Source organism: Malaclemys terrapin, chromosome 6 (genome assembly GCF_027887155.1).
Source record: "Malaclemys terrapin pileata isolate rMalTer1 chromosome 6, rMalTer1.hap1, whole genome shotgun sequence".
NCBI lineage: Eukaryota > Metazoa > Chordata > Testudines > Emydidae > Malaclemys > Malaclemys terrapin.
Window position 1 is genome coordinate 82,419,021 of NC_071510.1, and position 27,439 is coordinate 82,446,459.

At 42.2% G+C, this 27,439-nt stretch overlaps 1 protein-coding gene across 1 annotated transcript in view; it reads left to right on the forward strand.

The window, feature by feature from the left end:
- Positions 1 to 9,703, forward strand: part of TMEM167A (transmembrane protein 167A) — a 28,803-nt gene extending 19,100 nt beyond the window's left edge. The window contains exon 4 of the mRNA XM_054031806.1: positions 7,528 to 9,703. Within this exon, the coding sequence (XP_053887781.1) occupies positions 7,528 to 7,598 (71 nt within the window). The 3' untranslated portion in view covers positions 7,599 to 9,703. The remainder of the gene's footprint in view (positions 1 to 7,527) is intronic.
- The last annotated feature ends 17,736 nt before the right edge of the window (positions 9,704 to 27,439 follow it).

Sequence of the window (27,439 nt, forward strand, 5' to 3'; positions counted from 1 at the left end):
GGCCCCCATTGGGGAAATAGGGCATGTGATGGGGTCTGCAGAGCGTGGGGCTGCTTGGGGGCAATGAGGCGCAGTGTGGGGAGAGTGGCTCCACTCAGCCCAGCACAAGGGCACTGTTTACAAATCCACAACTGCTAGACTCACACTGGCCCACCCAGTCCTGCACTGCCAGCGTGCCCCTTCCACACTGCCCCCATGCCAAGCACCCCCTCACCCAGAGACTTCCCCCACAGATCCCTATGCCCCCGGACTAGCTATGCCTAGCGCCCCCTCGCCCAGAGATCTCCCCCACAGATCCCTATGCCCCGGACCTACTATGCCCAGCATCCCCTGCCCAGAGACCCCTCCTGCTGACCTCCCACCACAACTGCACAGCACCCTGCACACCATACCCCCCTGCCCAGCTCCCCCGCCCACAGATCCCCCTACTGTCCAGCAGCCCCTTCACAGTCCCACCATCACATCTGTACAGCGCCCCATATTCCTGAGGGAATTCTGCATCAAATTCTGTGCATAATATTTTAAAGTTCTGCAATTTATTTATTTTTTTACAATAAATAAATGTGGAAGCTCCACCATGGCAGTGGGGAGCACAGGCCACTGAGGTGGGAGAATACCTTGCAGCCTCCCCCGCCCCTCTGGGACAGGGACTTGGCAATGAGGCCAAACCTGACCCTGACACAGCACAAGGGCCATGCCTGCCACGGAAACACCCTGGAGCCCTGCCCCTTTTGCGCCAGGCACACCAGATGTGGGCAGGGAGGCTCAGCCTGGCAGCAGGATCCAAGTGCAGAGGGACTTAGTGTGGGGGGATCCCAATGGGTGTAAGAGGGTTCTGTGTGGGGCAGTCTGGGTGTGGGTAGCTCAGTGGGGGATCTGGATGCATAGGGAGGTTCCAGGTGCAGGGGCAATGGGAGTCTGCACGGGGGACTAAGTGAAAATGGTTGGAGCTCAGCAGGGGCTGTGTGTGTAGGTGGTTGGGGCTCCCTGGCAATTACCTGCTTTGCAGGAGCATCTATTTCCTGGTTGGAAGATCTCAAAGCCCTTAATGAGAGAGATCATCCTGACTTTGGCTCCACTTTAAAGAAAGTCTCCCTAGTAACAGCATTTGTAGGTGATGCCTCAATAGGTGCAGTGAGATTCTTAGACCAAGACATGGCTTTCACTTCAGTAGCCAGGCATCACCAATGGCTGTGTCCCTGGAAGGTAGATACTCATTCTAAGTAAGTCTGGTGGTTGGCCAGGTTTACAGGCTTCCTCCTTTTTGGCAAAAAGCTGGATAAGGTGTTGGCTGACAATGCAGCAAAATCCAAACAGCGTCTCCCTTCCCCACTAAGGACCCTCAGAATAGAATATAGACAGTGCTTCAGAGAGAGGCTCTGTTTTCGCTCCTCTTCCTCCAGAAGTACCAGAAAAGGGTCAACAGATTCCCCAAGGAAAAACAGTAGAATCGAGAGCCAAAGGGAAAGTCCAGAAGGATCTGCGACCTTAATCCACTTTATGACAAAGGTCACATAGGCTTCTGCCTAATGCTGAAGCAAGGCAGGATGTCCCATTTCCAGGAGAAATAGTTTTCATTGATCACAGGCAAGTGGGTTAGGGAAATAGTGAGCCAGGGATATTCCTTCAACCTGAGTCATCCCCTCACTCATTCGTTATCCAGTCACCTATTTCCAACAACCCCTAAAACACAGTCTGATCCAGAACAAAATATCTCATCTTCCAGATATGGGAGAGATAGCGAGTGTTCCCTCAGAAGAAAGTTTCTCCAGGTTCTACTCCATCATCTTCATTGTACAGAAGTGCATGAGGGGTATTGGGAGGTATTCTCAACCTCAAAGGGCTCAATAAATAGATGAAGAAAATTAAATTTTGAATGGAGACCTTGACTTCTCAGTAGGACTTCTTCATTTCAGTAGATCTAGCAGACACATATCTCCATATCCCCATCAGACTGTGCAGTCACAGACTTCTGAGGCTTGCCTGGAGCAGGAAACATTATCAGTACTGGATATTCTTGTTTGGCCCCACACAGCCCTCAGGTTTATTTACAAAGAGTTTGGTGGTGATAATAGCCAGACTCAGGTTTCACAGAACTCACCTGTATCCTTTCCTAGATGACATCCTGATCAGAGCTCCATTGCAGTCAGCAGCACACAGGGCCATCTCTCAGACACTGAATCTTCTCCATGCACACAGCTTCATCTTCAGTGCCAAGAAAAGTTCTCCGATTCTATCCAGGAATTTATTTTCTTGTGCCAAAGCTGCTATCATACACTCCTGATGCTGTGCATAGCGATCACTTCATCAACACAATCACGCATCAGAAGTTTTCACACCTTCATACTAAAGATGTGGGACCACTCCCCAGAGCACATGAAAGATAAAGTATGGGTTACGACACAGATGTGCATCTATCTATCTGTATGTATCAGTGTGGGCTCAGACATTGTTTTTTTGGTCTCGTACAAGATTTTATATTTCTTTTGTCTGAGAAAAATAGATTATGAAAACATTTCAGCATGTTCACTGTGTGGTTTGGTTTGATTTCCTTCCTTTGGATTATGTTTCCTGACATGGTAGGTTGCATCTTGGCATTTCCGCTGTTCTTCTCCCCCTCCTTCGTCCAATATGACGTCATGACATACTCAGTGTAGGAAAATGGCTTTGGAGATATTTATGTACTATTATTATCAAATAAAATGTTAGAAGATATGCACAAATACTTCCACCAAAATGTAGGCTTAAACAAATCTCGTTTATCTTTTAATTAATTTGCAGAATAGGTTTAAGCAACCTTTTCATATTCATATATATAAAAGCCTTGAAAACAAGCAAGTACTTACGTATTTATGAAGTTGTGCTAAAAGCTGTTTAAACGTGCCACAAGGTGATGTCTCTTTCAAGAAAATTAAGAGCAGGAAAGTAAAACTCATATAAAAATTGTAATACTCTAACCTGGAGAAAGTGTACTTCCTCAAAAATTAATTTTAAACACATGTGAAAGTCCAGACATTAATTCACTGAGTTATTTGAGGTTCAGTTAAATTGTGCCAGATGATGACGAAGTCTTGTAATGCCATTGTGGTAGCCCCCCTTACTTATTGGGGGTGTCACTGAGTATTTTATTTTTCTTTTGCAGTGGCAAGATGTTACTCAAAATTGGAGGACCTGCATTTGATAATCCTGAGGGCATTCTGCGCCAAAAAAATAAAAATTCTGTGCACAATATTTTAAAATTCTGCAAGTTTTATTTGTCAATAAATAAATGCAGAGGCTCCAGCATGGCAGTGGGGAACACAGGCCACTCACTGGCTGCACGAAGGTGGGACATCACCCTGCAGCCTCCCAATCCCCCCACCCTGGGGACACTAACTCAGTGGTAAGGCTGCACCTGACCCTGACACAGCACAAGGCCTGGGCCTGGCCCAGAAACACGCTGGGGCCCTGCCCTTCTGTGCCAGGGTCACCAGGTGTGGGGCAGGCAGGCTCATCCAGGCAGGATCCAAGTGTGAAGGGATCCAGGTGTGGGGGGAGAGGATTCTGTGTGGGACATTCTAGCTGCAGGCAGCTCGATGTGGGGGGATCTGGATGCACAGAGGCTTGTTGGGGGGGTTCCAGGTGCAGGGCAATGGGACTCTGCAGGAGCCTCCAGGTGAAGGTGGTTGGTGCTCAGCAGAGGGGTCTGGGTGCTGGGGGAGTTGGGGTGGGGGTCTGGGTGCAACTAATTGGGGGTCTGTGGCATGGGGGTCTGGATGTGGGGGTCAGGATGGTGCAGGGGGTTGGGTTCGTCAGGGTGGAGATTTGAGTACAGGGAGCTCAGTGGGGGTGGTCTGGGGGCAGGGAGCTCCAGATACAGTGGTTGAGCTTCGGTGGGGTTTGGTTATGGAGGGCTAGGGTGGTTCTGGGTATATGGGGTGAGGCTTGATGGGGGGTGTCTGGGTATGGGAGGTCCGGATGCACAGGAGTTGGGCAGATGGGGGGCAGCTCCCCTTACAGTGACCTCTCCCCCGCAGCGGAGGAGCGATGGGGGCAGGAAGCAGGGCAGGATGCTGAGCTTCCTGCATCTGGGAGAGGTTTCTGGGGGTGGGTCTGACACAGCCCCCGCCACTCCTTGCAGGGGAAGAGGGAGTCCCATCCTCTTCTGCTTCCAGCGCAGCCGGGACTAGCAACTGATTCCGGCTAAGCATAGGAGCCACTGGCTGGAGTGTCCCCAGCCCTGTGGTTATTTGCTGCTCTGGGTTCCTGAAAAGAAGTACCTGCACAGCTAGGGAGTGGTGTGTGGCTGCTCCTGCAGCTTCCCTGTCAGAAAATCATTTTTCTGCAGGGAAAGCAAAGAAATCTGTGGGGGACATGAATTCTGCACATGCACAGTGATGCAGAAGTCCCCCAGGAGTAATGTGAAAGAAAGTATTTGTATGTAGATTCAACATAAATATTGTACCAATTCAAGAGCTCTGGCAGCTTTTTTTCTTTTACAAACACTTTTTCTGGAAACTACAGCTTGGAAAAAAAAATTTCTAGTTGAGAGATGAACTTTCAAGAATGTCCTTAATAGCAAAGGGAAATTTAATTGGGCTCCATTAACACCAAACAGTGTCAACTCTGTGCCTTTACATTCCAAAATGATTAAAAATGAAAATCTTCTCTCAAAGATCATTCTTGTTTTGTTAATGTATTACCAGAGTCCTCCTTCTCTAGTTTGACCATGCACTCTCATGTAGGAAGCTTTTTTTCAGCAGACAGCAGAGAGAGAACTGTCAATGAGATAAATGGGGTGATGCTGAGTGGAGGAAGGGCAGAAACCAAATGCACAACTGCTCACTTTGTTGGAGGATATAAATATAACCACCATATAAAAGGTTGGGGTGTGGCTAAAATATATAATAATATATACCTATCTCATAGAACTGGAAGGGCCCTTGAAAGGTCGAGTCCAATCCCCTGCTTTCACTAGCAGGACCAAGTACTGATTTTTGCCCCAGATCCCTAAGTGGCCCCCTCAAGGATTGAACTCATAACGCTGGGTTTAGTAGGCCAATGCTCAAACCACTGAGCTATCCCTTCCCCACCTCTTCTGCCATCGCTCCTCTAACACCAGCAGCCTGGGACTTGTGCTATGCTCCAATCAGCTCCCTCTCACAGGCTGTAATGTCTCATTCAGAGCTTATCTGTACTCCAACTTGCAGTGGTTTAGTTTAATGTGATATTAAACCAGTGCAAGTGTGCGCCTGTAGACACTTACTCTGTTCTGAACCAGGCTGATTTGATTTAGCTTAAGTCCTTTAGGAAGAGTTTGAAGCTAAACTGAAATAAGAATGTCCACGCGCACACACGTTAAGTTAAACTGGTGCTGATGTCTGCGAAGATGAGCCCTCACGGCGGCAGGGTGGGTTCCACACAGCGGCAGACATCCCAGCCCCAACTCCAATATAGTGATCCTGTGCCTGTTCATGTTCCAGTCTCTTTTTTCATATTCAACTTTCTCATGCCTTGAGAGGCCCCAGTGGCATAGAATCAAAGAAGTGAAGGACTGGAAGGGACCTAAGTAGGTCATCTAGTCCAGTCCCCTGCACTCAAGGCAGGACTAAGTAATAACTAGACCATTCCTGTCAGGTGTCTGTCTAACCAGTTCTTAAAACTCTCCAATGATGGAGATTCCATAACTTAATTCTGGATCAGAGGGGCAAGAAAAGTCCTCCTTGATCTACAAGACAATGAAACCGCAAAGAAATCTGTTCATTGAATGAATGTAACTTCATATAGAGCCAGGGCCGGCTCCAGGCACCAGCTTACCAAGCAGGTGCTTGGGGCAGCCACTCCGGAGAGGGATGGCACGTCCAGCTGTTCAGCGGCAATTCGGCGGACGGTCCCTCACTCCTGCTTGGAGCGAAGGACCTCCTGCCGAATTGCCGCCGCAAATCGTGGCTTTTTGTTTGTTTGTTTGTTTTGGCTGCTTGGGGCGGCCAAACCCTGGAGCTGACCCTATATAGAGCTATGATTGTTGTTTATTGGAAGTAGTGCAAACAAATAGTTCAGGATTATAGAAACCTTTGACATAATTAGAACAGTAGCAATAGTTGGAAGAAATGTTTCTGCAATAGATATCTCTGGTACTCTTTGTATTTTTAATCCTGGTTATCATTTTGAAAATGTATGGGCCAGATTCTCTCCACCTTCTGGCTATATTATGCCTCTCTAGCAGTACAAAGGAGCTGGAATCTGGGCATATCAAGTTAGCTGCAAACTTCCTCTGAGAGCTGGCTCCTACACCACTCCTAGGCTGGGTGTAGAACAGTTCCCAACCTTGGCTCATGACCCATTTGTAAATATTTATGGCCTGTCGCAACTCTGTAATTAGTCTGCAGGTGGAGGCCCTGGGGCAGAGCCATAACTAGGCATTTTGGCATCTGGGGCAAGCAAGCATATTTGCACCCCCTACCAGAGGGGATGCATGGGAGGGGGATGCACTTGGGGTCACATGCTCCTCCAGATTTTTTGGTTGCAGCCCCCCAACCCAAACAGACTCAGCAGCCTGCTGAGGTGAGTCAGGGGGTGTAGGTGGTGCTCCCTCCCCAAACCCCACTGTCCCACACCGCCTGGCATCGCTGCCCTGCTGCACTTGCCTTGCTCTGGTTACAGCATACCCAGGGGGTGGTTTCAGTCAGATCCTGCCCCCGGGGAGGGGGGTTTGAGTCCTGCCTGGCATTCACCCCACACGGGCAGCTCCTGCAGTACTTGTGCTATGGGGCTGGCTGGGCTTGGCTCTCTGCTGTGGGCATTGCAACCTCTAGTGTTGCCGCAGAGTTCAGTTTTGGCCCAGACCCCCTGACTGGACCAAATCTGTAAGAGTGGAGTTGTGAGCTGGCTCACGGGGTTGCAGTGCCACTCAAATTTGGCCTACCCAGATTCCTGGCATCATGATGACTGGGCCAAACCTGAGTGGTGCTCGGACACCAGAGATTGCAGTGGCTGGAGCAGGGAGGTGAGCCCAGCCAACCCTGTGGGATAGGAGCTGCTACATGGCCCTTTGAAACATTTTGGCGACCTAATTTTTAGGCCCCGACCCAAAGGTTGAGAAATGCTGGTGTAGAGGGTGTAATGGGAGGGAGCATGGCCAAGCACTGATGAGCTACATCTGTTCTCAATGGATATAGAGCAGCCGGGGAGCTGTTTAAGCTAAACTGTACTGAGACAGAGCTAGGCAGAGATTCGGGGAACCATAACTGGCTTCTTGATGCCCTCCTCCCTGTTTTGCCAAGTGCACCTTGGATGCAACAGCAAATCTGCCTCTATATCTTTCACTTACAATTTTTCCCTTCTCCACCCTCTCTTGCACCTTCCTTCAACATCCTAAAATAGCCGCATTCACATTTTTACAATACTTTCAAGAGTAACTACTGAATATAATCTTCTATTTTACTAATTTAAACAGGATTGTAATTATTATATCATACATTAGATATAATGTCTGCCTGCTCCTGTGGTGACATCTGGTCAGTAATTCACTTTAATTCTTTCCACCAGGTGAACGGAAGAGTCCATATGTAGCTGTGTGCTGTATAGTGATGGCCTTCAGTATTCTGTTTGCACAGTAGCAACTGAAGAATGTCAAGAATATCTTTCTGTCAAGCCAATGGCTTAATGAACTTTGAGCAGCAAAAAAGATGAAAAGCATATTCTAACCCCTCTAGCTCTCTGTTGCGTGTATTGGATGGGCCATACTTTTGGCAAGCCTTTCCTTTTTTTTTTTTTTTTTTTTCTCCTGTTAGTGGACCATTGTGTACAGTTTAACAAAACGTAATTCTGGAATTGAAGACCCGTATTTTGATTATTGATGTTGTTATAAATTCTGCAAAGGTCATTCACGTGCATTGTATATTGGATTTCAAAGTGGTTATTTTTAAGCCATGCAATTGAAAACAAAGTTAATAAATATATATCAGTTTGAGAGGTCTCTTTCTGTGTGCTTAAAAAGACATTCCTAGAACAGGAAGACCAACTCTGGTAGGAATAAAAAATCCACATTATCATAGAATATGGTTACAGAAATGCATTCACTTCACTATTAATTCATTTAATAAATTCCTGTGTATTTCATGGCCAACACATTTATGTACACTAATCATACTACTTCTGGTTTAAATTACATCTGCAATTTTAATACTTTTTAAAACACTTCTTATACAAATAGACAGTAATAATGGATGCAGGTCTTATCAAATTTAAAAAGAAACTATTTCTACAATTAAGGGTCATCATCAATGCAAATCATGTAGTTTTGTATCTAACTACCTGATTAGAATACACAAAGTTGGGTGTTGTGAACTCAAACCAGTATGTGTATAAACTGTACATGTGCATTTTTAGAAGGTAAAGTTCTCCAAATATTTTCAATACTGTGCCACAAAGGAATTCTAATGGCTGTACAGATGAGTTTTGTTAATGTGCTGTTTAGTACATCAACCCTTTCTAAACTGAAGATTTTATGTAATCTAGCCATTCATTTAACTGTTTGAGCAGCCTTGTAAGTGCCAGTGTTCTAAAGGGTAAGAAAAGCTACTGTAATTAAATTAACTGCTGCATATTAATGCTTGCATTTTGGGTTTATTCCATATTTCTGCAAGCTTTAGCCTTTAAAAAACTATCTAGTAACTTATTTTGATAGCGTGCCTGAAAGGCATATTTATACTCAGTGACATTAAAATTTTTGCCAGCATCTAAGAGTTGTCACCATCACCATTGGCATTTTGAAAAGCTAAGCTGTGTAATCAGAATGAGCAAGGTGGCACTAAAACAAACTGGAAGATGTACAGAAGTCACTAAATTCTTGTTAGAAAAATACTGTTCAGTTGCTACAGATGCCTAAGTTACATTGAATGCAGATTGCTCTATGTCTCAGAGAAGAAGTGACTATTTGACACCTGTTAACTGTTATACAAGCAGGTGATAGGTATAGCCAAGCTGATGCTATCATGCAATTCTGAATGCTTAGATTCATTTTTCTAGCCTACAAAATAGAAATATAAGTAAGACTGAGCAGTTGAGAATGGGTCACATTTTTGGCTGCTGTTTGCTCTAATCTATGCCAAACAGTTGGTTCGGTATGCAGCAATCCAAGATCAGAAGATTACAAAGGTGAACTTTGTGACCATTCCACATGCCTTGACCTGTGCTGTGAGTGTTTTGTCTCTGGTCTTCAAGATTTGGTCCTATCTTTAAATTTGAGTTCCAAAAAGCAGTTTCAAAGTTATGTGGTTACAGGTTTCCTTTTCCAGAAGATTTTTAGAAACAAAGAAAAACCCTACTGTGGCCTCTGTCACATGTAAATTATGCATCCCAAAGAACTGTTTGATAAAACAATTACTGCATGTCTCTTTATATTAGATTCACATTTAGTTTGTTGTATTTACAGAATTCTAAACTTTAAAAAAAAAAAAGGATGTTTGATATAACAATGATATTCATGTACAGCCCCACCTCATCTAGTTCCTAATATTCCCTACTATTCCAAGCCACAGATTTAACCATATGGTGAAGCAATCCAAACAGTGTTTGTTTTTTTCATGCTTGAGTATCTAGAAACATAGCAAACTATTACTTTAAAAGAGCTCTCTGGGTAAATGTCTTTTTATTTTTCCTTTTCAAAACAGTTAATGTTACTGGCCAACAAATTCAGAAATAAAAACTTTCTTGAACTATGCATTGTATTGCTTCATTTTAAAATGTTTGATAATTAGATTTGTAGGCCTAAAGTAACATTCTTGTTGTACAAAATACTTCTGCATATTAACTATGCTTACATCCATGCTGCAGATACATCTGTGAATGCTTGACATTAGTTCCCCTGATGTTTTATAGGAAGCACCACTGAAATCAGTTGTAATTTATGGGACATTAATAGGTATATCTCCATATATATCATATCTCATAGAGTTGGAAGGGACCCTGAAAGGTCATGGAGTCCAGCCCCCTGCCTTCACTAGCAGGACCAAGTACTGATTTTGCCCCAGATCCCTAAGTGGCCCCCTCAAGGATTGAGCTCACAACCCTGGGTTTAGCAGACTAATGCTCAAACCACTGAGCCGTCCCTCCCCCATGGTCCTATGCTAGCGGCATGTTGGCTGAGCAGTTCTGCTTCTGCGACAAAACCAGATAAATAGAATTAATGTCTAGCCAGTTGCTTACAATGTACATATTAAGAACCAGTAGGGAATCCACATAGCACGGTCTGTTGTGCTATGCAGTGAACAGTGCCATCTATTCTTAAGGTTGGCCATTTCTTCCCATTGTAAGACCTTTTTCCAGTTCCTTTTAACTTTGCTAGACTTTAACCATTGAGGTTGAAATTTGCTCTAGCAGGCTGATTTTCTGGGGAAAGTTTCAGCCAAAACAGTTCAGCTCTCTCAGAGAACAAGGGTAGCAGAAAATGTTGTTTTACAGAGGGTTTTTTTTGTTTTAAAGAAAATAGCCATTTTGGTGAGACGCTTCCTGGTCTGTCCTGTGCTCTGAAGCCCCACCCTTCCCCCATTAGGCAATGTATGGAAGAAAGGATCTTGACTCAAATGCAGAGGGGAAAGAGTAGATTTGGGCATGGAGGTGGTGGCGGGAGAGACTTGAGTGTGGCTAGGCAAGTAGACCACAACTGGGAGCTAGGGAATGGGAGGGCTGGGAACTACTGAGAGGGGAGATGAGCAGGTGGGGGAAAACCGATCTGACGAGCTGGATTTGGGGGGCAGAACAGGAACTAATTGGGCAAAGACACTGTGATCCACTGATGGAGAGAGAGAACTCCTGGCTGGAGTGTGTGGTGAGTACTGGAATTAGGAAATGCCTGTTAAGGTTGCTTGTGAACATTTATTTGGACCTCTTGTGCATATGTATTGTGCTACAATCTTTAATTACATGATCACATAACCATTTTTTCCCTATAAGACCCCATTCAGTGCACAGGATTTGACCAGCTCTGGCTTCTTACAACTATCTTAAATGAAAGGTGGTGATTTTGCTCAATCCATAACAAAAACATTGTTTACAAGTGACGTTAGCCCGTCTGAAAAGCCCCAGATTAATGGGCCTCGAGCATGAACCCTAAAGCAATTGGAGCTCTTTAGCAGCAGGTCAGATGAAGCACTGAAAATTGTAGTGTATGCCCTACCAATACTCTCCTTCTTTAAACTAGACTAATTGCCTTGTCGGGTAAAAGTGTTTTCTTCAAGCCCATGTCATCTTCGGCCGAGCTCTCTGACTGTCATGAGAACATTTGTGTCAATAGAGGTAAAATGAGGACTTGTCTACTGAGAACAGGGTTAAAACCACCAAATAAATTTCACATAGGCCACAAAAGTGCTCTTAGATGGTAACCTACTGTTCATTACTGAGCTAAATTGGCTTAGTAGTTGCCTCTTAAGGATGAAAGACTATCCCATTACCAATCAACACTACCTTTTTTCCTTTTAGACGAAAACATTATTTGATGGTAAAGGCTCACATTTCTGAGTCTTTCCTCTGATTCTCTGTCCAACCGTGGGATGCAGATGTGAACATTTTCTCCTCATTTTGGAAGATTGAAGGAGAGGAATGGTGTAAGTTAGGATGCACCAGAGATTCCTATCAAGAAACTAGTTTTGCTACAGATTTCCAAAGAGAAATGATAGCTTTTTTTAGAAGCTACTTTCTTCTCACTATTCTGTTTTGCAATGGGATTGTTAACCTCTTGTTGTTAATCGTCCCTTATATTTGATGGGTAGGACAATGCATCAGAGAGCTATTTCCAAAGCACTTGTGTGGGACTAAGCACCAGAAACAAAAAATTAGAGTTTACTTTCTTTTCTTTTTTTTAAATGAAGGGCCTAATGCAGCATTCAAATTCTTTGCAATGTTTATTTTAGCAATATCCAAAATGATCTGTGAAGCAGATGGTGGTGGTCACCTCGTGCTGGGATGGTCACAGAAGCAAAGAAGAGCCACCAACTTGTCACAAACTTTTTTTCAAAAATGACAATACGTGTTAAATATGCATGCCAATTTTTCTATTACCACCATATTAGGTGAACAATTACTGTTGCCACATGGCTATTGAAAGACATGGAGAAACAGTCTATTCCTGACATACACCCGGCTATGCTTTCTATACTTATTGCTGATAGAAACACAGTGGTTGTTGAACTGTGGTGCTTTTAAAAAAGAAAACAATGTTCACTGAAAAGGTCCAGATTAGAAATAACTCAGAGATTGCAAACCCATGAAAAGTATTTTGGTATTTGTTCTAATTGTCTCTGCCAGACGAAGTCTGCTTTGAATTGTTTCATCAGGTAATTGGCCTTAAAAGTAACCATATTGGAGAGGTTCTGTGTAGAGTCAGATGCATTCACATGTTTTCAGTACATACACTGAAAACATTCAGTGATTCCTAATATATATAGAGATATACCTATCTCATAGAGTTGGAAGGGACCCTGAAAGGTCATCAAGTCCAGCCTCCTGCCTTCACTAGCAGGACCAAGTACTGATTTTGCCCCAGATCCCTAAGCGGCCCCCTCAAGTATTAAACTCACAACCCTGGGTTTAGCAGGCCAATGCTCAAACCACTGAGCTACCCATATCCCTCCTAAGCATGCAAAATGTATAGGGGGAGAAGAGGGAAGAGTTAAAGATGTCCCTCTGACCTTGGAGCCTATGAGAGACAGGAGAACCATAAGAGGCTGGAGTTAATACCAAGGGAGGACGAGATTTCAAAGAGGGCAAGACAGACTGTGTCAAAAATAGTAGGAAAGTCAAGGAAGATGAGGATGAAAAAGAAGTTCTGAATTTTGGCCACAACATCTGTGTGAGAAGTTTAGAAGAATGGAGATGATAAAAAGCCAGAGGGAATCCAGAGTGGAATTAGAGAAGAGGAACTTAAATCAATGGCTGTAGGTAATGTATGCTTAGATGTGAAGGGACAAAGGAAGATGATATGGTAGCTTAGGAGGCAGATGGGGTCAAGTATGGACTTTTATTTTTTTTATTTATTTTTTTAAAAAGGGGTGAGCATATGCTTATACTGTGAAGGGAAGAAATCATAAAGAGGAGGGGCTGAGAGTGGAGATAAGGGAATGGTTGGACTCACTAATAGATGGAGGAGCTAATAGGAGGAGAGCAGACAAGAATCATCAATATTGGTAAAAGTAGGCACAGAAGGACAGGCGAGGTGGGAGGTCATGTCATGTCTTGTTAACTCTTTGAAAAAGTCAATAAAATACTGTGAGGGGATGGAAGCGTGTGCAGCAGGTGAAGGCCAGGGTGACAGCTAGATGACTGAGCTTGGGCATGGTATTCTGTGAAGGGTAGAAAAGTAGTACTATTTGATAAAAAGGGTGGTGGCAATGAAGGAGATAGGACCACATCTATAGTGGAAGACGTTCACCTGGTCATGAGATTAATTCCATTCAGGCAGCAGAATGAAAGCGTTTTTTATTCACTAGGCAATTTTGTTTGAATTACATCAACCATAGTAAGTCCATTTGTGATTAAATACATATTTAAATTGGGATAAAAGAGCAACATATTGCAATAAGGCAACTTATTTCCTTCATTATTTCTTCATGGTAAAATTTAGCCCATGGTGTGAGCTTGGTGAAGGATATGAAGCCAAACTGAGAATCTGCTGACAATTTTGGGCTGGACTACACTGATAAGTTACATTGGCTTAGCTACCTCTCTCAGGGTTGTGAAAAAATCCACACTCCTGAGAAATGTAGTTAAGCCAACGTAACCGCCATGTAGACCTGCCCAATTGTCAGCATGCCTGTAGGGTTAGTCCCTGCATAAAAGACAGTTGGGGTTGGGGGAGAGATGTATGTGTCCCAATGTGCCCAGTGGCTCAGGCACACACCTAAGATTTAGGAGACCCAAGTTTGACTCCCTTCTGTTCCCCATTTGGAGCAGGGACTTGAGGCCAGGTCTCCCACATCCAAGCAAGCATCCTAACCACCAGGCTATTCGGTATTCTGGGGTGGGTCTCTATCTGCTTTTTCCGCAAAGAAGGGCTCATCTGGCTTAGGCCCCAAACTCCAGGAGAAGGTTCATGGCTCAGAGTCTCATGAAGAGGGAAGTGCCTATCTCTAGCTTATCCGTTTGGCACCTGGTACCCAGATCAATGGGAGTTAGATACCTAAGTGCCTTTGTAAATATGAGCCCTAAACTCTGTATTTCCCTCCTGAGTAACTTAGGTGGGTCTCTGCACTGCTTGCTGGCTTCTGAGAATCCCTTTTCTTAGACACTTACCTTTCCCCCTACAATGATTGGGGAGCCTTGGTACCTAACTTGGGGCTGAGAATTCCACTATGCAACAGCGCAGGAGGGGTTAAGCAGGGCAACCTTTATGAATCTTGCCCTAGACTCCTAAGCCTCATTGATTTTCATTGGGAGGAGTCAATGGGACTTGATAATGTAAATCACTTACATGCTTTTGACAGTTTTACCTTATGAATAATGCAGTTGCAGAGTTAACCCACAGCATCTGAGAAAAATTTTCTTTTTGAGAGTATTGTCTAAGCAGAGAGAGAAATGTTTTTAAGATGAGTTTGAAATGGAGGATCAAATAGAGAAATACAGGTAAATTCTTCCACATTAGCATTTCATACTGCAAAGGAGAAGGCTCCTCACCACCTATGACAAACCTACACTCAGGGAAGAAGAGGAGACATGTGTTACGTGAGCAGAGGAAACAAGGTAGGAAACGTGATCTTGTGGTTGACACCAGACTAAGACTCAGATCTGGGTTCAATCATCAGCTCTGCCTTAGATCTTGTGTGTGATTTTAGGCATTTTGCTCATAGCGAAACTGAGCCACAGAGAGGTTAACTAATTCAACCAGCGTGTCAGAGGAATTCTGTGACAAAATGAGATTGAAACCCAGATTTATTCTTTTACAAACCCACCATTCTTCTCAACATAATGCAGAAAGGTGAGTGTGTTGCAAACTTGGAAGCTGGACTAGACACATGATAATGCTGTTTCTATATTTCAGTTTAAACTCAGTGCTTAGTGGTGCAATACACTTGTGATATCATGCAAAGATTTCATCTCATAGGTAAAATCCTGACAGATGATGTGTAGTTTTTTGGATAAGCAAAAGTCTTTGCATCCTTCCCCAAATCCAAAACATACGAATATTAACTTTTGTGCACAGCTACATTTCAAATTCAAAGTAGTGATTTAGGAAGGTTGTGAAAGAGGAAATTGCAATAGTCAAGCTGGGAAATGAGTAAGGCATGAATAAGAGTTTCATCAGAGACAGGGTCAAGATAAGGATTTAGACTGACAATGTTCTGGAGAGACTGATAAGCAAATATGCAGACAATGAAGATGCAGGAGGAAAATGTCAAGTTTGTGACCAAGAATGATTCCAAGATTTCTGGCCTTGGAACAAAGTTACAGTTCTGTGAATACACTTACTACATTATTAACTAGAATGAGTGTGAGCAAATGGAGTTATGTTGTAGCCAAGAGGGGAAATTACAGTATGGTAGAGGAAACAATTATTCTATTGTTAGTACTGTAAAGTATTTACTTTTCCAAACCGTTCACAAATTGCATAAATCCAGGGAGACTGAAGTTCTGTGAGGTACAGTACTGTATTTAATTCCAATTACTATTGTATAGCACATTTGTGTCAGATATGTTCTCCAATATTATGAAAATTGAGATGTTTCATCTTCAGAAATTAAATCTGATGGTAATTCAGGACTGAGTAACTCCACTGACCAAAAGACTTTATTTGTGAATAGATGGCGATCCATTAGGTTCGCTCTTCAAGGAGGAGGCTATAGAATGGGAAATCCGCTGTGGACATTGACAGCAAGGATGTAATCCGTTGCCACCTCAAGATGTTGTCCTGGCTCATAGAGTGTCCTGGCATGACATGTTTCCTCTACACAGAAGCAACCTGCAGTACTCCTTGTTAAACAAATTACAGCAAAGCCCCTGGAAACTTCACTAGAATTATGCTTCTGTTGGAGTGTCTATTCAAAATCTTTTTTTCTAGCATTTCAAAACTCAGTTGTTAATATGTGCTGTAGGCTAAACTCAGATTAATATTTTCCCCTAATCTCCTTTGCAATTAAAATCCTATTTAAAATTTGGCAAGGACGTTTAAGGTTATTTTTTCAGTGTGATGATCAGTGTTTTCCCCCACAGCTCCCATTAACAATACAAATAAGGTGGCTGGATCTTAAAGCAATGTATACACTTTAGAGTGTACTTCAGTGACTGAGCAGCATGTGAAACTGAAGCTGTGAAAAACTATGATGTAAGGTGGTGGGAGGAGCAAATGTAAATAAATTGCACTGGGGTGTTTAACAACCGAAGGTCTCGGAATCTGTGTCGACAGGGCAGAAGACAGGAGCAGGACTTCACCCTGCCACAGACCTACACGCAGTAGGTTTCACACAGTTCTGTTTGTGTGTTTGATTTAAGTATTATTTGTAATGGGTGTGCTTTATCAAGTGAGGAAAAAGCACTTTTCTCTTGCGCTTTTGTAGAAATTTAGATACTGATTATGGGCATGGCAGGAACACCTAGGCAATAGAACTGACATATTGAAAACGTAGCCTATAATGTTTGGCTGTTTGAAAATAATTTGAGTGAGTTTTATAATAGGTTCTTACATTTATTTGGCTAGTATAAGAATGTAATCGCCAATAAATAATCCGTTGCTTTAATCTCCTCTAAACAATTCAGTATACTACTGCATTCTGTTACTAGATATTTAGAGATGGGCAAACTGGTTCAGATAAAATATTAAATTTAATGAGCACCCACCCATCAGATGCTCAAAAAAAAAAACCCATTACCACCCATAAATTACCAGTAGTTTTGTATGAAAACTATCAATCAAATTTAATCTGAAAGACCTTTCCCTTTAAATGGCTTAAATTTTTTTATATCACTACTCTTGGTCAACTTTGTGGCAAGAAACCACAAAAGACAACCATTTAATGGGGTCCCTTATTCAATGCAAAACTCTTTGGTGCATCTTACATATTACAACATCTGACAGAGCTGTGTAGATAATGGATATTTAGGTTTGCTGGCAATTCCAAAACTTGTTTTTGGTCAAACCAAACTTTTTCCAAGTTTTTACCAAATCAAAAAATCATTTAAAAAAGTGTAAGTAGAATAAAAACATTTTATTAGATCCAAAATGAAAAGTTTTTTGTTTTGATTTTTGAGCTTCACATTTCTTAATTTAAAATTTCCTTTAACTTTAAAATGAAAAAAAAACCACAAAGTATTTCCCTTAAAAAAAAAAAAAAAAAAAAAAAAAAAAAAACCCTGGAAAAACTGACATTCATTACATGTTTTGGTGTCACAGAATCTTCATTATTCATCAAAAAAATGTTCTCCAAATTTTTTTGCCCAGCTCTAATTTGATACTTGCATGGGGAGTTTTGGAGGCTAGAGGCCATACTTCTACCAGATGAGTGGCAAGGGAACTTCCTCTCCCTCAAATCGAGATGAGTCAGTTGGAGCTCTGCAAAGCTTCTCTCAGATATAAGTCACTATGTATACCTTGCAGCTACATACTGACTTCAGCAAATTCCCCTATATCTGGGTAGCTCATAGTTTGGGGCCTAATTCAGATCCAGCAGGACAACTCCACTCACTTCTAGCTTGATTTAGCAACTAATTCAAAATTGAAACTCAGTATGCCTGATTTGTCATTATTCTGTACCTTTTGTTGTCGTCATTTCCCCCACTGCAAAGTGAGTAGAAAATGCTACCAAATCACTACAACATGTGAAATACCTATATTTGCTCTTCAGCATATACAGTTACTAGTACAGTACATACAATGCTCACCTAAAAGAACACTTGAAGAAAGAGTTAGCATGAGTATGATTTTAATGACCAAATGTCCTATTGCATTTTTTAAAAAAATACCAAAAAACAAAACCCCAAATCCTTCTGTTTCTAAAAATACAAGATTTTTTTTTAAACAAAAATCAGGTCCCAATATAGAAATACTCCTTTTCATTCTAAAGCCTTCACAGCTGGGCTTTCCCACATATAATACACACATAAATAACCTTTCAGTGGAGCATCAGGGCTGAAGAAATGTCCAGTAAAATGATAAATGTGTTTGGACACCACAAGCATCATCCCCAGTGGAGTTATAAGGAAATAAATAGTAATTTAAAGGCATTGGCAAGATGTTCTTCTAAATATGTAGTACCACCAGCATATTTTAAGTATGTATCAATGCCCTGAATAAGCGAGGCTAGACATGTGCCTTAACAAGTCAGATTCTCTTAATGTTTTACTTCCTATTAAGTCCACATGCTGCTTTTCCTCCCCACCATGCTTTTAATTAGTAAAATAGACCAAGGGAATGCACTTGATCTGAATTCTACAGGAAGTCCCATCAGTTTACTCAGACTGGTGGGACTTTTGGGAGCAGTAGGAGTTAGCCTTTTATAGTAATGTACCATTTTTGGTATTGAACTACGCATAATTTATTACAGACAAAATAGCAATAGCCGAGATGGCATTTAGAACTATTATTATGCGCATCGTCATTGGCTAACACCAGTGATGTACTTGGGGCTTTACAAAGCATGAAATACAGACAATCCTTGCAATGGAATCTAAGCAAGGGTTCACGAACACTGAACACTATCCTTCTGCCTCCTGCTGTGCTTTGCCCTCTTCCCTGAAACTCTTCCTCACACAGAACTTGAATCTTTCAGTGCTGAGCAATATTTTTTGCTGGATTGGTCAAAGTCTATTATTGTTCATTAGACCTGAGTTCAGGAAAAGACGTTTCTCTTTTGTCCTAGGGTGAATTATGGAAGTACTACCCCCCACCCCCCCCCCCGAAAGAAGCACAAGTGCAAGGTCTCCTGGCCCAGCTACCTTTGTGCCCGTGGGTATATACCTTTCAAAGAAATCCTCTTTTCTGTAATTCCCTTCCAGATCCTGCCACTTCTTCCAAAATCCGATCTTTTCCTTCGGTCCGTCCTTAGGTCCTGTCATTTCACATCTTGATTAACGTAACCTCCTCCTTCTCTCTAGCTTCCAACCGCCATGCCATTCTCACCCCCACAATTCATTCAAAATGCATCTGTCGCAAATCAATAGTCTGACCTGTTGGTCTGACCTCTCCTGCTACTAGTTTCTTGCTTTCCCCTACCTCAAATACTTCTCCTTACTTTAAATGCTTTTCACAACTGTGCCCTTGTATACTCAGACATACTCACCCATTCATCTCCACCAATGATGCCAGACTCGAATGTCAATTTGCCTGCTTTTCCCACTAAACATCTCTGTGCTTTTCCCCCATGCATGAAATGCTCTTACTAAACTGATCTCTCTCTATTCCCTCAAATTCATTGTTAAAACCTACTCATGAAATGGCACCTACAGGGAATAAACTAACCAGGGATGGATGACAGAGTCTGGGAGAGACAGATTTGATTTATTTACAAAACAGTGTGGAAAAGCTTTTGAATTATTTGGAGGTATCCCAGTTAACCTCTGTACCCATGTGATCTTATTCAGTAACTCTTCCTTTCTGCTCCTTGTACACTCCTTCATTGCATCTTGTTTCAACTTAGGTAGTAAACTCTTCTTGTGTGTTTGCTTAATGTCCAAGCACAGGTCTCTGAACCTGAGTGGGGCCTTTGGGTGCTATATAAATAGGCATATTGCCATATATTTATATCTCATAGAACTAGAAGGGACCCAAAAAGGTCATTGAGTCCAGCCCCCTACCTTCACTAGCAGGACTGAGTACTGATTTTTGCCCCAGATCCCTAAGTGACCCCCTCAAGGATTGAACTCAATGCTCGGTTTAGCAGGCCAATGCTCAAACCACTGAGCTATCCCTCCCCCAGGTTCTCATATCACACTATAAATTGAGAGTAAATACAACAGAAATTAAGAGGCAGCACGTTTAAAACAAATATAAGGAAGTTCTTCACACAATGCATAGTCAACCTGTGGAACTCATTGCCAGGGGACGTTGTGAAGGCCAAAATTATAACTGAATTTTAAAAAGAATGAGATAAATTTGTGGAGGATAGGCCCACTAATGGCTTTTAGCCAAGATGGGCAGGGATGCAACCTCATGTTCCAGATGTCCCTAAACCTCCGACTTCCAGAAGCTGGGACTGGATGACAGGGGATGAATCACTCAAAATTACCTTATTCAGTTCATTTCTTCTGAAGCAGCTAGCACTGGCTACTGTTGAAAGACACGACACTGGGATAAATGGACCATTAGTTTGATGCAGCATGGCCATTCTTATGCTCTTATGAGAGCTGACTGATGTTCGTTATTCTTTTTGTTTTTATGCTGCTTTTCTCCCCCATTTCATTCTCACAGTTTGTCAATTTTAAGGCACCTTTATATGGTAGAGTAATGTGCTGTATAGGGGTACTAATTCTAGAGCACTCTGTGCATTAATTGTGCACCCTGCTGGCGTGTTCTAATGTTTGAAACAGTACTACATTAAAGCACACTAGGGAATTTCTAGTGCTCACCAGCAGGGTCTACATGGGCCAATTAATGTGCATCACATTAGTGTATTTTAGTAATCACACCCCTATAGAGCACTTTATCCCACCATGTAGACAAGCTCTACAACATTCAATAAGTTTCTATGGCTAGAAGCTGCTTAAGGCCAAGTGTGCTTGAGACTCTCCTCACAAGCCTAACAACATAATTCGGGGATCTCTTCAGTCTTTTTTGATTATGGAAGTGGAGGTTAGTGTAGGCCCAGATGGAAAGTTATCAACCAGAAACACATTGTGCAGCCAGCAAGCCACCTGGCAGCTAATCTCTATCCTCAAGCACCAGAATAGTTACTATTACTCACATGCAGCAGTTTCTCAATTAAATATAGAGCTACATACTGCCAATACCTGAGCTGACCATCTGCCCAGCCCTGGCAGGGAAGAGTGTGCACCAGCAGAGGATGGAGAGAGAGAATAGCATTACATCCCCTAGTTTCTTTTCTAAGTCTCTTTTACTTGTTTAGATCCAAGACTGCCACACTTGTGCAGCTCCTTCCTACCCCAGCATGTAATGACCACTGTGATCCACTGAAAATGAAGTATGTCTTGCTTTTCCATGTTTATTCCCCTTCATATGGTGGAGTAATGACCTGGCTGGCTTGCAAACCTTGCAATTTGGTAGAATGATTCAATACATGTTCACAGAAATCTTAGCAGAACAGGCTATTCCTTGACCTACTCAACTCACACTTGGAATGTATATTTGAAAAGGAAAGCAGGTCACACACCTCAAAAGTGCTGCCTCTGACAAGTGCATTATATTTATTTAGTATGCCTTGGTGAGGCTCTGCATTGAGTGTATACAAACAGACCTCATCTCTTTCTGTCATAATATTGTACAATGTAATATACAGCCTAGTGTTCCAATTCTGTGACCTATGTACTAGGAATAGAAGCCTGGTACTCCCTGATTCCATTACCAAGTAATTCACTATTCCTGGAGGATCATTCATCAACTCCTTGCTGAGCTAGCAGCCTGTGTCTTAACAAGCCCAACAGCAGCACCTGCCCTTTATCAGTCTCTAGGTTCAGACTCCAGATGGAGAAGCAGGAATACAAAGAGCCTTTTAAGCCTAGTTTTAACCCCATCAACTAGTAACATCTGAATGTATAATACATGCCTACTGTGGTCCTTGTCTCACAAAAGATTGACCTTGCTATTTGTTTGATGAGGCTAGAGACTTTCCTAACTTTAGCTTTTTCTTTTTAGGTAACTATCCCGGCAGAAACACGTTCATACTTACCTGGGGACTGACAAACTTATTTTGAATCACTCAATCAACTCAAGATTATTGAATATTAATAATGGTGTTTGTTCCTCTCAGAGAGTTTGAAAAAAGGAGCAGAAATGGGGCAGAGAGAACACTCAATGAAAAATAGTGTGAGGAACAGTCAGAAAGCAAGTAAAATGAGAAGCAAATTGTGTGGGCTAGCTCCTGGCCCTTATTATGGGCCATTTGTGCAGTTTCATCATGTAAAAAGGCTATAAAACCAGTTTAATCAGCTACCTTGGAACTGCCCAAAAGAAGGGGAAATTCTTGCTGGAGATTCTCAGTGTCATTCAGTATATGAATATATTGCATACCAATAAAAAAAAAAAAAAAAAGTTAAGTTAAAAGAACATTACATTTATTAAGTCAAACACTCAATCATTAGGAAATTCCTGAATTGAAGTGGCCTGTGCAATCTTAATTTGCCTCATTCAGTGCACAAGATGGATTATACTGCCATAATGAGTAACTATTCAATATTTGTTTTATCTATATTATTCAATGTGCTGTCCTCAGCCTTATTCACTGCACACTCTTCAAGACCTTTCCTGATTTCACAATTATTAATTTCCTGGTGGGATTCTCTATTACTCATCACTCTAGTATCTTAGTTCTTCAGAAACATTAATGAATTTATTTTCACAACTCACCTGCGAAGGGAGGGAGTGATGTTATCTCATTGTACAGATAGGGAATGAGGTACAGAAAAATTAAGGTCAAGGGAGTCCACTAATTTTGGGTGCCCAATTAAAACACTTAGGACCTGATTTTTTTCAGAGTACTTGGCATTATATAGAACTTCTTATGTTTAAAGCACTGTTCCCTTTGACTTCAGCTGTAGCTGTGAGTGTTCAGCACTCCTGCAAATCAGACCTCAGGGGTTCAAGCTGGGTACTCAGAAAATGAGGAATACACAATTAGAGAACCACCTGTGAAAATACATACCTGCTCATGTATGTATAGTTGCACTAGCAGTGTAGTGGCAGCAGAAGCCCAGCTGAGCTTTCAGGCAGGTTTGTACTTGGCTCAGCTGGGCTTCTATTGCCACTATCATTGCTACCGTGGCTACACCGCTGTTTATATGTGCGGTAGCATGCATATGTGTACACAAACAGGGGAATCACACCCCTAGCTTGTAGTGTGGATGTAGCCTTAGCCATGAGACCATGCTTTCTCTTCCTGCAACCCCTTCCTCATTCACTACACGCCTTCCAACTTCTGCAACAATTGAGGCAGAGTCCTACAGATGACAGTTTCCTTTACTACATAACTCTGATTCACCCCAAAGCTGGTCCATTCTGTGCACTGAATGAGGTGGGAGCATGTGGAAAATACAATACGTGATCATGTGATTAAAAACATAAAATGTGCTCAAAGGGTCCAAATTGACTACCGGGGAGATCGACGCTGCTGCAATCGATGCTGCAAGTGTCGATTTAGTGGGTCTTCATTAGACCCACTAAAACCTACAAATCATCCTTCTAGTTATCTCCCTCTTGAATAATGGGCTACCATAAGGCTTTGGCCCTGGTGTGCTCAGGAGTACAATGACCTTGGCTTCTCTCCACACATGGGGGATTTCACAAGTCTTAAATGGATGATGCAGATTTTCACCAACATCCTTCTGTGCCAGTGGACAAAGTTATGTAGGAAATCAGGATAGATACCATCTTTTCCTGTTGCTTTTCCCAATTTCATGGTTATAGCAATCTCTTTACTTGTGAAAGGTCCAGACCATTGGGACACTGGAGTGCACGTGGACATCACCTGCTGAAGTTGATGCTGGACTTGTCTGCAATTTGTCCACTGGCTGTTTTGATGTTCACAAAAGTTTAGCTGTGATAGCATTGACTTCTATTTGTGACCTAGAGGCATGTGTGGGATTTGCAGCCCCCAGATGTCTTAACAGGTTACAGGCATATCTGCTCGAGGTGTGAAGATTAGACCTTCTATGCAGTCAAGCCATTGTTTCCAGCTTGCTGCAGTGACGCCAGGAAGGCTTTTCCAATTTCTGGGTTTCTATACTCATCATATCTATGGAAAAAGAAGAACAGGCCACAAGTACTCCTGTTCTTCTTTTTGCGGATACAGACTAACACAGCTGCTACTCTGAAACATATCTATGGAGGAGCTCTTGGCTCTCTGCAGTCCAGCAAGGAGTGTACAATGACCTGTGTCCCCAGGGATAATTCTTCTTTGTGTCACTGATTAGGAGGGCAGTAAAATGGTCAATCTTTAATGTTGGGGGCATTTCGGAGACTGTTGAAGGCTTTTCTGAAGTTTTAGCATGGCTTTGGTTTTGAGTAGAGAACTAGGATTTGAATGACAATATGGATCAGTACTGGTCAGTGCTTGCTGTTTGGAAAGTTATCAAGGATGATTTGTGATGCAGGTATCTGTGTACCTGTATCATCTTTACAGATGAACATCAGTCCAGGGCAGTATCCTCTGCCCCATATTGCAGAATGGAAAGTGAAATGCTATTTCACATCAAAAAGGAGGCGCATATTATTTGCCGACGCCAAGTGTGTCAGTTCTTCACCTGCAATGTTGTTTGCTGTATAGCCCTACTGTGTGAGATGACTATTGGTCTCCCACAAATACAGCAGGATCCTGTGTGTTCTGCAGAGCTGGTTGAGGTCACTGCACCAGATGGTTTATATACTTTAATGATGGTTAGCTTTCCGATGCGCAGAGATTGGAGTTGTTTCTTTGTGCGCTATAGGAGCTACAGCCAAATTTGTTGATTTCCTGCTTTATGTAAATTGCCAGCCCATGTTTTAGGTGGTAATTGCTGGCTCTGAGGTTGTAGCTATTGATTTTGTAGCAAAGGGCTTTTTCTTCGTTTGTGACATGAGTCTCTGGCGACATCGATGCTAGTCGTATTCAGCATTTTCTCCAATAAGTCACACTTGAACTGTGAAAGCCCTTCAACATTCAATTGGCAGATCTTTACCTCAGGACTGATCTGCCTAGTATGTTGGCCCTGAGAAAACAGGCTTATTCTGTTGCTCTTTTGACTGGGAGGCCGACAGTCGACTAATGTAACCAAACTAGAACGTCAACGGTCGATCTCCTGGTCAAAAGAGCAACAAAATAAGCCTAAGCCTCTGGTTTAAGTGAAATAATGGCCAATATATATCTGTGTGAACAGCTTCTTAGCCAGATAACATCAATTAAAGTTTGGCTTGCCAGTGTTTGTGAGAACCTGCATTTCTAGACCTTGAGTAATGGTAAGTGGAGTCTGATCAGACAGTATTAGCTTGACTAAGATTCAGCGTTTATAGTACTGTAGTTTAGCAACAGACTTGTTGGGCCGTTTCCCTTTTATCCCAGCAAGTCCAATTCTGGAAATCACATTGCAACATTTGATTTGAATTGTGCAAATGAGTGCACAGTTTCTATTAGGTTATTCTTAATATCATATTTGAGTAGGATCTTACTTTATTATCAGGTAAATAAAACACTTTAGAAACATTCAGGAAATCTCAAAATATGCCTATTTAATAGGTATTATCTCAGTTTTACAGACTGGGAAGCTGAGGCCCAGAGAGGTTGAATGATTTGCCCCAAGTCACACAACACATTGTGGCAAAGCTGGGGAATAAACACAAACTTGTCTGATTCCCAAACTAGTGCTCTAATCACTGGTTATATTCCTCTCATACCTGGGAGTGGTAATTTTGATCTTGTGGCTAAATTACAGAACAGAAATCAGAATATCAGTGTTCTATTCCGCTCTGCTGTCACCTTGCACAAGTCTCTCAGGGCTAGATTTTCAAAGGTCTTTAGGTTCCTAGAGGCACAGATAGGTACAGACAGCTATTTTTGTATTTAAATCCCACTGTTTTCAATATAGGTTAGGCACCTAAACAACTAGGAGGATCTGGGCCCTAGTGAGATTTTTAAAATTGTAGTTGAGTCTAGGGCATCTGTAGGCCCTAAATTCTTTTTAAAATCTGGCCTTTAATCTCTCTCCCTTCCTCATCTTCCCGATGTGTAAAAGTGGGATAATAATGCTCTCCTACTTCACATGGTTGTTCTGAGGCTTGATTCATTAGTGTTTGGAAAGTGCTGTGGCCTCCTGGTATGGACAGTTCTGTAGAAATGCAAAATATTATTGTGATGGTCAGCTCTTCAGACCAGGAGCTGTGCCTTCCTTTTGTCTTGCACAGCCTTGATAACCCAACAATTAATAGTAAGCAGCACTGCAGCCGCATTTGTGTTAGAAATGAATCAGCCTATCACAACTTTTACACAAAAGGGGTATGATTTGGGCTATAAACAACTAGTACTAAAACACTAACTACCAACAGCCATGGGCATTTCAGCTGAAATTTTTAATATTAGCGTTTGCATAAGTTACTGGATATTGGACTAAATACCATTCAGCACAGTAGTTGAAAGTGAGAAGTCAGAAGCACAATGGATATATTAGAAGAAACATATACTAAGACAATTATTAGTGGTAAATTGGAAAATGGTAGAGATGTGCACTAAGAAAGAAGTACCTCTTATATCAGGTGCTGGGTCAGGCACTCATGCAAATGACAAGTGTTATACATCCCATGTTTAAGACAAACAAGGTAACTATGTTTCTGCTCTGTGCCACTTAACCGTAACAATTAGTAATAAGTTACCTTACCATGGCACCTTACATTGTTGCCTGAGCTATTGGTGGTACATGGATTATATTACTGATTTACTTTCCCCATTTAGCACACTGCAATTTGGTAGGTTCTTGTCCCAAGATCATGCGCAGTTTTATCAGGATTATTGCTTTGGGAGCCCCATGGGACACGGCCATAACACCACCACAGACACAGGGAAGATTCTTTTTATATTATATATATATAAAATTGCAAAAGTTATATTATGACCATGATTAGTCCTAACACCCCACACAAGTAAAGTGAGCTAATACAACCCTGTTAATATGTCCTGCACCATTATATGTGGACACTCGCCCTCTCCTTTAGGAGCGCTCGAAAGGCTGAGACAGATCCTAGTCTACCTCCAGCATGCCGAGAAAGAACTCCAGAGGCTTTATCCAAGGCCAGATGTTTTATAGGCCTTGATGATCCTTAAGCATATGTATGAATAGCTCCTCCCTCCTATGCCATATCTTAACTTCCTCATCATGTTGGGGTGTCCTTATCCTATAGGTTAATATATTAATTAGGTTAAGCTTATTCGCATATACATCCAACCACATTACTATGGTTACCTGCAGCTAGACATCTGCTAAACTTCCCCTCCAAAAACACAGTACGCTAGTACAAACTGCCTTCTTGTGGTTACCTATCCACAGTTTTCTTTAATTCCAGCACTTGTAATTATTACAAAATAAAGTCTGATGCCATCTTGAGACTTAAGGTCATTGTTAGTTTGCTTACTTATGATGACTTACTAAACAACCACTTCTACTCAGGCTATAAGGCCTTGCACTTATGCTAACTGCTTAAGCTGTTCTTTTAGGTCTAGGCCTATAGATCTCAGGTGTTGCTGCACTGCTATTATGTTTACCTAACAACCAACCTGTGGGCTACATCATGTTACAATGCTTGACACACTGGGCCAGACTCTGGCAGTTCAAAGAGCACAGA